The sequence below is a fragment of the Callorhinus ursinus genome, unplaced genomic scaffold, assembly GCF_003265705.2.
Source record: "Callorhinus ursinus isolate GAN/ISIS: 27379988/994484 unplaced genomic scaffold, GSC_fseal_2.0 scaffold9, whole genome shotgun sequence".
NCBI lineage: Eukaryota > Metazoa > Chordata > Mammalia > Carnivora > Otariidae > Callorhinus > Callorhinus ursinus.
In genome coordinates this window covers 57,818,594-57,829,078 of record NW_027397071.1, presented here as the reverse complement: position 1 = coordinate 57,829,078, position 10,485 = coordinate 57,818,594, and the positions used below count along the sequence as shown (strand labels likewise).

General features: G+C 56.2%; 1 protein-coding gene across 2 annotated transcripts; it reads left to right on the top strand.

Annotated features, from left to right (window-relative positions):
- Nucleotides 1-695: 695 nt before the first annotated feature.
- On the top strand, nt 696-10,485 carry TMEM61 (transmembrane protein 61). 2 transcript variants are annotated; one of them, XM_073896017.1, is made up of 3 exons: nt 696-1,168; nt 4,531-4,775; nt 10,087-10,485. In XM_073896017.1, exons 1-3 carry the CDS (start codon nt 1,154-1,156, stop codon nt 10,364-10,366), a joined length of 540 nt encoding a protein of 179 aa, XP_073752118.1. In that variant the 5' UTR covers nt 696-1,153; the 3' UTR covers nt 10,367-10,485. The 2 variants fall into 2 exon arrangements, with proteins under 2 accessions (XP_073752118.1, XP_073752117.1); XM_073896016.1 differs by having other exon boundaries at nt 4,531-4,880.

Here is a 10,485-nt window from a genome sequence, read left to right as displayed (position 1 = left end):
TTTAAAGAGTTATTTATTCATTTCAGAGAGAGAGAATGCGAGTGGGAGGACGGAGAGAGGGAGGAGAGAGAACCTCAAGCGACTGGAGACCGCCCCCTTCAGTTTCCCCTTCCTTCCCCTCATGTCCTCCCTGCTATTCCTTCGGTTCCACAAATAAGTGAAACCACGTGATAATTGTCTTTCTCGGCGGGACTTATTTCACTTAGCATAATCCCCTCCAATTCCATCCATGTCCAGCCATTACTTCTGCCTTCCTCCTCAGGATGTGAGGTCCCGGAGGTAGGTCGTGCTCTCAGAGGGAGTGCTCTGAGAAGCAAAACCCAGTTACTTCCAGGAAGTATGGGGTAAACCCTCTTTGGGCCTCAGTTTCCCTTCCTGTGAAATGGGAGCGAGGAGGCATGGGCTCAGCACTCCTAGAGCCCTCTCCCACCGAGTCCCTCTCAGCTCCCAAGCCTGCCCCCGTGGAGTAGCCCAGAGGGGGTGGGGGGCGGACAGCCTCGAGGACAGCCCGCTCCCGACGGTTGCCACACGCTCCGGGTACTGGACACCCTAACCCCGCCCTCCCCGTTCGCGCGCTCGCTTTAAGGTCGGGCGGGGCCGACGGCTCGGCCCCTGGAGCTCTGACCCCGGCGGGCAGGGAGTCTCCGCCGGACCGACGGCGCGCGAGGACCCGGATCGGAGGAAAGGTGGGGCGGGCGGCGTCCCCCCGTATGATCGGAAGCGCGAGCGCGAGCGCAGGGGTCCCGGGCTGGCGGCCGCGCGGGGGCGCAGGGCGAAGCCGGGCTCCGCACGCCCCTCGGCGCCCCCGGAGCGGCCCCGCAGCTCACAGAGGCCTTGCAGGGATCGCAGCCCCCGGGGGGCGCGCGCTTGGGGTGCGGCGGGCTGGGCACCTCTCTGCGCCGCCTCGCTGGCGGCGGGAGCGGGCCGGACGCCCGGCGGCTGCGGGTCGGGGGCATTCGGACACCCCTGGACGAGAGCGAGAGCCGGAACTTGGAACTTTTGGGGGACGCGGAAAGCCGGGCTAGGGGACCGCCGCTAGGGCTGCTTCCCTAACGCCGTTGCGCCTCCTGTAGACCCGAGGGACAGCCGTCCCCAGGATCGCGGCCGCTCTCAGGTCTCCGCGCCTGAACCACGCCTGACCACCTGCCACCCGATGGCTTCCTCCAAGGTGGGTGTAAGCTTACTTCTCTCCCTCCTTCCAGAGCGTCCAGGCTTCTCCTAACGCCGATCCCGCCTGGACCCCTTCTCTTCACCTTGACTAGGGCGACTTGCCCGTGGAGAGTGGACACCCACGTCTCTTCCTGGGTTCTAACTCCCTGGGTGGCCTTGGGCACGGCAGTCAGGGCCTCAGTTTACCCGGTAGTTGATTGGGATGGTTCGGACCACTTCCTGTCCAGCTGGTTTAGTTCTTACAGAAAAGTGGCACCTGGAGTTCTCTTGTTGGTAACATAGACAGTGTGATCCTGCCCATTTTACAGAGGAGGGAGCTGAGGCGTGGGGAAGTTAGGTAAATTGCCCAGTGTCAGAGCCAGGGTCCATCCTTGTCCAGCTCTGTGTCACCATGCTTCACTTACAGCTTGCCATCCTGCCACCTCAACTTTATAACTTGCTTTTCCCTGCCAAGCAGAATTTGAGCTCGGGGATGCTGAGAAGCTTCAAGGTTACAGAGCTTGGCCATAGTTAGAGGGAGTGACAAATCTGGTGCAGAGAAGGGCCTCTTCTGGCTGGTGGGAGGTGGGGGTGGCAGCAGCAGATAGGCTTCTGGGAGGAGATGGTTGGTGTTTGGACTGGGTCTTGAAGGGGGGAGCTGTGAAATGAAGGTCCTGGATGGGGACAAAGGGCTCCCAAGGGCAAGGTCCCCAGGCCCCCAGGACTGGGTTCAGGTTTGGCACTGACCTCAGGCAAGCTGTGACCCTCGAAGCTCCATAATGCCGTTGTGAGGATTAAGTCAGGGGCCACCTGTAAAGTGCGCAGCCCATGTCAATGCCCAGTACATGTCTGCTTGCCGCCATCCTCATGTGTTCTGCGGTTTTCTCTCTCCCCCCCCCCCCACAATGCACAACTACTGCTTTTTTTTTAGAAGCTTAAAAGCATCTTAAATTACCTTGTACAGGAGCAAGTTCTTCAAGTGTTGAGAAGCACAGCAGTTCCTGGCTTGGGGCCAGGTCCTTCGCCTTTCTGGGCGAGGTCTCCTCGTTTGTAAAGCAGGAATTTCTTTCCCTGCCCTGACCACCCACCTCAGTTGTGGGGAGTGTGAAGGGGTGCCAGGATATACTGGTGAGAGGGCTTATTAACTGTTACGGATTTGCCGCGAGTTTCTAAATTGTTTTTCCAAGCGGATTTCTGCAGCTTTCCCTCTTGACAGCCTCTCCTAGCTGTCTAGCTTTGGACAGGGAATAGTCAGGTTCTTTTTCTCCCCCACCACAAATGCTTTGAGCTGGAGATGGGAGGCCCTTGCCCCGTAGACAGATTCACAGGAAGAGAACAGCAGGTAATTTACGGATGGCATTTTTCTATATGCTTCTGGTGGCCTGGGGGCTCAGAAAGATTTGGGGTCCACGCCTAGAGCACCCCTGTTACATGTATACATTCTCTTTTTCTCTCACACCTACACACGTGTGTTTTTAAACACATTTGGGAACCTGCCCTTTTGAAGTCTAAAGCTTCACCTACTAGATCTTTTTTTTTTTTTTAAGATTTATTTATTTATTTTAGAGAGAGAAAGAATACAAGTGGGGGGAGAGAGAGAGGGAGAAGGAGGGGGAATCTCAAGCAGACTCCCCGTTGAGTGGAGAGTCCAACGTGGGCTCCATCCCAGGACCCCGGGATCATGACCTGAGCCAAAACCAAGAGCCAGCCTCCTAATTGACTGAGCCGCCCGGGCAACCCCTTTGCCTGCTAGATCTTGAACATTTTACTAGGACCCTCGGCTCCCCCAGGATCACACCTTTGAATGGCTGCACAGCAGGGCATCATTTGGGCGCAGCACACTTGGCTGGGTGAGCCCCCATTCGGCAGGTATTCCTGATCACCGAAGTCTAGGGTCTGTGAGTTCCCCAGCCCCCAGCTTCACTGATGCAGATTTTGCAAGAGACGGTGTCTCTTTAACGTCTCCTAGAGGCCTGCTAAAGAACCTGCCCTTTATAAGGGAAAGGAAACAGGCCCCGGGGCAGTTGGTAAGCTTACCCCAGAGCTGCAGAGTGGGGACCAAAGGCAGGCTTCCACTTTGCGGCTGGGTGCTGGGGCCGCTGGGATCCTGTGTTCCCTCCCTCCTCTCAGCTGGGAGGGAGGCTTTTCACATAGCAGGTGTTTACCCAGTAATACTTTCCCTCACTTAAGGGAATTTCTTCAGCAAATGTGTATTGAGCTGCTACTATGTGCTAGGCACTGGGGACTATAGCTGTGAACGGGGCCAATGTGGACCCTGTCCTCAGGGCGCTCACTGTCTGGTGGGGAACACAAGCAAAGGAGAAGTTAAACCCAGGCAGATCCAGGAAGGCCCCGGGGACTTGGTGTTTAAGTGGAGGCTTCTTGGGTGAGGGCCAAGCTGAGCCTTGAGGGAAGATAATGGCAGATTACCAGACTGAGAGAACAGCGCGTACAATGGCGTAGAGGTTGGCTTTGGGGACAACATGGATCTGGGGTCAGATTTCCTCCCAGTGTGTGTTTTTCCTGTGCATTTTTTCTTTCCCTGATGGCGATAACCCACCATGCATAATTTGGTATACTAAGCCGAAAAAAGGAAGATATCTGCATTTCCCCCCTAGTTGTTCAACATTGGTGCTGAGCTTGTTTTCTCAAACGGCTTATTGATATTCTATCCAGAGGGTATGCCATGCTTTACTCACCCTGTCCCTGTAGTTGGACATTTGTTTAGGCTTCCTCCAAATTAGGACCCTTATAAGTAAGGCCAGGGTGGACACCTTTTTGCACAAAGGGGCTGCCTGTCGTGGATGTCAACTTGGGGCTCCTCAGTGCCCTCTTCCATATCTGCTCCTTTACCTGCCCTGGGTCTGTGCCTTCCTCTGCCAGCTGGAGGGAAGTATGGCCCTCTCTCAGGATTGTGACCGGGGGAAGCGAGCCACTGCATAACCAGCAGGTCCCACCCGTGGAAGGCCTGGTGGGCCCAACAAGTGTGCCTGCTGGTCCCTCCCAGCCTGTAGCAGACAGGCCGGCAGGGGTGGGGGCGGGGCGGCAGGGAGCCATATGCACGAGGCTGATGGGGCCTGTGAGGCCTGGGGGGGCTCCCGGAGTGAACAGGGCCACACTTACTGAGCTCCAGCTGGGTGCCAGGCATGGTGCTCAGAACTTGGGACACGTTCTTGGTGACCTCTGAAACAGCCCTGCAGAGTTGGGAGTATCATCTCTTTTACAGATGAGGAAAACAGAGGCACAGAGGAGTCAAATGACCTCTCCAGGGTTACATAGTGATCTCAGACAGGCAGGGGAGGGCTGAGACCGGGGCCTCCAGTCCCGCAGCAGGCCTCTGTCATGGCCCATTTTCTCCTCTCTCCCCTTCTCTGTATTCAGACGTGTGACGCGAGCCGAGGGGCCTCCGCTCTGCGCTACTGCGTGACGGTCAGCGGCATGGTGCTTCTGGTAGCTGGGACACTCTGCTTCGCTTGGTGGAGTGAAGGAGAGGCAGGGCCCTGGCCCGGCCAGCCAGCCCCACCCACTGGGCACCCCATGCCTGAGGCCCCCAGGCCCCTGCTCAGGCCGGTCAGCTTCTTCTGCTGCGGTGCAGGAGGCCTGCTACTACTCTTGGGCCTGCTGTGGTACGTCAAGGCCAGCACCCGGGGGCCTCCCCGGTGGGACCCATGTCACCTCTCCAGAGACCTGTACTACCTCACTGCAGAGCCCTCGGAGAAGGAGAGCTACAGGTCAGCAGGGCAGGGTGGAGGTGACGGGTGGGGGTTGGTGCACAAGGCACTGTCACGCAATCAGGCCTTTGTGTAGCAAATTCTCATGGGGTTTTTCCTCTGGACCAGGCCTGGCCTATGTGCTGGGGATTTGGAGGCTGATCAGCACTGTCTTGGAGGAGTTTAAAGCCCTTTGACAGACTTTAACAACCAAGGTAGTTAGAGCTGTCAGAGAGGGGCAGGCATGGTCCTCTGGAGATGTGGAGAAATCCAGGAAGGCTTCCTGGAGGAGGTGGCAATTGAGCTTAGCATGGTATGGGGCAGAGGACCAAAGAGGTTAAGAGCCCAGGCCCAGAGGTCAAACCTACTGGGATCCTCTCCTGGTTCTGTCACTAACTAGCAAGTAGAAAAGTAGATCGTGCGACCTTACTGAGCCTCAGGTTACTCATCTGAAGTAAGACAGAGAACAGCACAATAATAGCAAACACCTGTATTCACCCATGTGCTGGACACTGTTCTAGGTGCTTTGCATATATTTACACATTTTGTATTTACAGCAGTTCTCTGAAGTAGGTCCTGTACCCCATTTATAGATGAGAACACTGAAGCACCCAAACACGAACTGACTTGCCCAAGGACACCCAGCTAGTGCACGTCACAGTCAGGACCTAAACCCAGAGTCTGCACTCTCACTGCTCCCTAGCTTAGCGGACATGCAGATGCAGAACTTAGCCCAGCCCCTGGCACACAGTAGATGCACAGTAAATGTAACTTTTCCTCAAGTGGATAAGGTAGAGAGAGGAGGTTTAGGCAGGCAGGAGAGCCTGTGCAAAGGCTCGGGGGCAGGATGGGGGTGGAGACAAAATCTTGCATTAAGACCATATATCTCAACCTTTTAAAAATTATTGCTCCCGCTAAGGAGCCTTTCTGGGCATTTTTTTCTTCATCCCCTACCCCTGCCATGAAACGTTCATGCCACAGATACACTGCTCTGTATGTATATCTGTATTGTAGACGTAAACGGAGTATCACCAGGATGCCAAGAACCCACTTTTTGCCCTGTGGTGGACGCATGTGTTACAGTGCCTACTTGTTACATACTTATTCATTCAGTCAAGTATGGGCTGTGCCTACATATCCAGGGCCTGCATACAATTCCAGTCCTGTCTGCCTGCAACGTAAAAATCACTGTTATCATTTACAGAAGAAGAAGGTGAGGAATATCCAGCTAGCAAGTGGCCAAGCCTGCTGGCTGCAGAGCTGGCCTTCTCCCACCCCAGCCTGCAGTCACTGGGTTTTGGGGTGTTAGGGGCTAAGCCAGACATTAGTGAGCTGGCCTGGAACCTGGACACCCTTTTCCCCTTGGGGAGAGGGGAAAATGTATTCTGAGTTAAAGAATGTAACAAATTCTTCCTGCTACTGGCCTGTGACTCCCCGAAGTCAGAGACAATAGAGTATTCACCAGGGGCCACTTGGTACAATGGTCTGGCCTTGGTTTGACCCAACTGTTACAGGGAAGGGCAAGGCCTCGGGGACTCTCCAGCCAACCCCCTCACTTCTCCGCTGAAAAGCCTGGGTCTCACAGAGACCGAACATCTACCTGGTCACACAGCGAGTTAGTGGTTGACTGGAACCAGGCCAGCCCTCAGGCTGCCCTGGACTCCAGCCTGTCCCTCCTTGCCCAGCCTGGCCTGACCGCTTGGGGTGGGTGTTGTCTGTACACACAAGCGTGTTGACTCAACAGGGTCGGGGACACAGTGTGTGTGTCACGTGGGGCCAGTTGGCCTTCATTCCCAGCAGGGCCAGGGAGAAGCCCACCCTGGAGGGTACTCATGGCCCATCAGGTCGGGAGACCCAAGTCATAGGTCCAGACCGAGGATGGCCAGATGTTGGGGAGGCTGCGTCGGTGAATGACTTTCTTGTCCCTGAAGCTGACATCGCTCGGCCCTGCTGCTTTGTGAGGCCAGTCTCAGGCCCCCATGGGGAGGCTACTCTGCTGGCGGCTGGACAGGAGGCCTCCCAGGGCCCCCACCCTCAGTGAGCCCAGCAGAAAAATCCTGTCTATTCAGACATGAGGCTTTCAGCATCTGCTCTTTCATCGATAAACGGTGTGTCCTTGAGCATGTTGCTCGGACTCTCTGAACTGTGTCTGATTCCTCATCTGTCTTCTGGCCGTGACAGAACTTTCCCCTGAGATGGCTGAGAGGCTCGGATGAAGTGATGGATGAGGAATACACTTCCTCATCCATCCAATACGAACCCGGCAAGGTTCGTGCACACTTTAGCTCTGCTGCTGGGCATGACTGTGCTTTATAGCTTGCCGGGCACTCTGGTGCCCACTCACTTGATTTGAGCCTCAACGGTAAGAGATAAGCGTAAGGATTAGGCCCATTTTACAGACAAGACAGCTAAGGTGTGGACAGATTAGGGCTTGGGCTGGGAATAAGGGTGATAGGTGCCGTTGGCTTGAGCTTTGCAATTAGACAGGGCTGGGGCTTTGCTGTTTAGTTGATGCGTGACCTTTCCTTGTCTGTACAATGGCTGAGAGCCATGCCCCCAGTCTTGTCACAGACATGACGTAGATTACGGAACTTACACACTGGGCAAATAGTAGTTCATCCTGGTCCCTTTCCCTACTGTGGTTGCCCGACTCTGCTGAAGGGTAGAAGAGGGAACGCGGGGCCCAGGCTTCCTGCCTCCATGGGGCTCCAAGGAGTAGGGCAGGCCCTAGCCTTGGTGGAGCTTGCTGTGCCTGGGGATCCTGCCACAGTAGTGGCAGGCCCGCCCCATACACCTGCAGGGCGCCGTATCCAGAATATTCCATGAATGGAGCCTCCATCCGGAAGTGTGTGTGATATGGCCTCCCTGCATGGGGTCTCGGGGTCCCCAAGTTCTAAGCCTCCGGACTGCGGGTATGGAACTTGGGGCTGGCTGGGCGCTGCTTTACTAAGGCCACAGCATGTGGCATGAGGGCCACTCCATGTCTGCCCTATAAGCAAACTTTCTGCGGTAGGCCGAGCTTACCTGGCATCTGTGCCCTGCCCAGTCAGCTGTTGCCTGCTCGGGTGATCCCAGGTGTACCCCACATCTGGGTCACATCTCCAGGGCTTGGAGAAACAGGGAGAGGCAGGGGTGTGGTTGGGAGGGGAGCAGGGCAGAGGACATGGGGCTCTGGAAGCTGCATTACTCACCCTTTTCTGAGTGTTGTCAGAGCTTTTTCCATTTTCCCTGTCCCTGAATATTTAAAGGGGAATTGTTATCCCCATTTTACAGATGAGGAGAAAGAGGCTCAGAGAGGTCGTGTGAACACTGCTTAGGTCATGCAACAATAGACAACAACAGAATCTAGCTTGCTGGCCTCCAGAAGCAAAATTCTTTGCCTGCCCTCACATGCAAAGGATGCTGGGAGCTCAGAGGAGAATGAGACCCCTTGGGAGCTTCCTCAGCTGCAGGGCTCCTGGGCTGTCTTCCAGAGGAGGAGGGTCAGTGGGAGAAACATGCAGTGGCACTAGACGGGGAGCCCAGGCTTGGCTTCTGGCTGGTGCCCTCCATCGGGCTGGCACACAGGCTGGGGGGGGGCAGCCCTGGGCTCCCCACCATGACCCTGTCTGTGACTGGAGCAGCAAGCCCATCTCCCCAGGGGGTCACTCTGAGGGTTTTGGTTGCCTGGGGCTGAGAAGACACGTTGTCCAGAGAAGGGCCATGGTCCCCGGCGGGTGACGGGGGCTCCCATGAGGGGCAGCAGCCAGTGTCCGGCACAGCCCCCCACCAGCCCGGAGAGTGAAGTTCCCTCCACCACCTCTTCTGGCCCCCAGGGCTGGCCTCCTGCCATCTAGATAGGCAGACCCCCTGGTGTGGATTGAACTGCTTCCTCATCCGCTCCAGACTGATGAGCATGGGCAAGTGACAGGCTCTCTGAGCCTGTATGGCACTTACCGTGCAGGAGATCTGTGACAAGTTTTGTCCCCCATGCCCCTTCCTCACAGAGACTTTTGAGATTTTGTTATTGGCTTCTGTTTATGGAGCGTGTGCTAAGTGCCCCTTCCCCTATATCATCTCAATTAATCTTCATTTAGTCCCTTGACAGAGGTGCCATTATTGTCCTCATTTTATAGATGGGGAAACTGAGGCTCAGATTAATGGAGTTACTGACCCCACCATCTTCCACCAAGAATGGGGCAGAGCAGAGAGTTGAACTAGCCAGCGCCCAGACTCCTAACTCGGTGTGGGAAGCGACCTTCAGGATCACATGGTCGGCCCCTGTATCTGGCAGCATCATCACCAAAGCAGAAACAGCCCAGACCTAGGATCAGTGACACTCCCACCCGCCAGGGTCCTGGGAAGGGAAGAAGCACTAACCCCCTAGAGGTGACCCACCAGGCTTCTGAGAGTGTTGTGGCTAGGATACGGGTAACCTGTTTTTGGAATCTAGCCCGTGGAGCCTGGTCCGAGAAGCCTCACAGGACCTGGTCTCTGCCCTAAGTCCCTGCAGGGTAGTTCATTTGTTGGAGGTAGGGCATGTCACAGGAAAGCCAGGCTGTTGACAGATAGATGTGGTTGACCTGGTAGATACTGAGCTTTCCATCTCTGGGGTTATGCAAGTGTAGGTAATCACTCTGCAGCCTTATCATATGGGGTCTCAAGTGTCCAGATGGGCAGGAGAATTGTCTCCCATCCTTCCTTGAGCATCCACAACTCCGGATCTTGTAAGGGATATTACAATAAGCTAGAAGTCTTTGTGCCTATGAACCATCACTCTGTCTTTCAGCAAACATCCCCAGACCCCTGCCCTCAGCCCTTGGATGCTCAGTCCCTGGTGGGGTCAGTGCGGTGACAGGGGGAGAGTGTTCTGGGAGCCCAGAGCAGGGAGTGAGAGCTATGCTGGGGGAGGGACCAGCCAAGGAAGCTTAGCAGAGGAGTCTTACAGGACAAGGGGGGCCTGGTTCTAGCTGAGCGGGGATGGATTTCCCCTGCAGAGAGAGCTGAGGAGGTACAAGGGGCATGTGTGGGCGGCTAACGGCGTGGGCAGGGAGGGCAGAGGGGAAGGGCTGAAGCTGCCAGGGCTGGCTCATGCCAAGCTCCAAGAGTGTAGCCGAGGCGCTGGGAGGCCCGCACAGGGTTTGGACCTGGGCATGAAGTCTTCCCCAGCCCCAGCCTTCCCTGCTCTTTCCCTGCACACAGTCACTTTCGCCCTCACCCCTGCTACAGCTGCTCTTCTGTCTCGTAGGCTCCCAGAGGTGGCTGCCATCCCCACTTACGAGGAGGCCATGTGCTGCCCACTCGCCGAGGGGCCCCCGACACGGCCCATGGACCCCCTGGAGGAAGGCCTGAAGGACAGTGCCTCTGGGGATGCCCTGGTCGGGACCCAGCGCCCCCTGCTGCCGCCCAGCTACGAGAGCATCATTGGTGCGGTGCGTGGCATCTATGGAGAGACAGGCCCGGCTCGGACTACAGGTGGGGGAAGCTCAAGGCTCCCAGCAGACCCCAGAGCTGGAGACAGGTGGTGAGCTTGGGGTGTATAGTGCAGGGCCTGGCACACGGGAGGCACGCGACAAATGTTTGCTGCTGAATGCTCGCGTATTGACCTATTGCTGAGTAACAAACGGCTTCAATTAAATGCATTTCA

Excerpts from the sequence above, each read along its gene's own strand:
- TMEM61 (XM_073896016.1), top strand. Across the intron at positions 4,881-10,086 it reads TCGGAGAAGGAGAGCTACAG|GCTCCCAGAGGTGGCTGCCA; the intron begins GTCAGCAGGGCA and ends TCTGTCTCGTAG.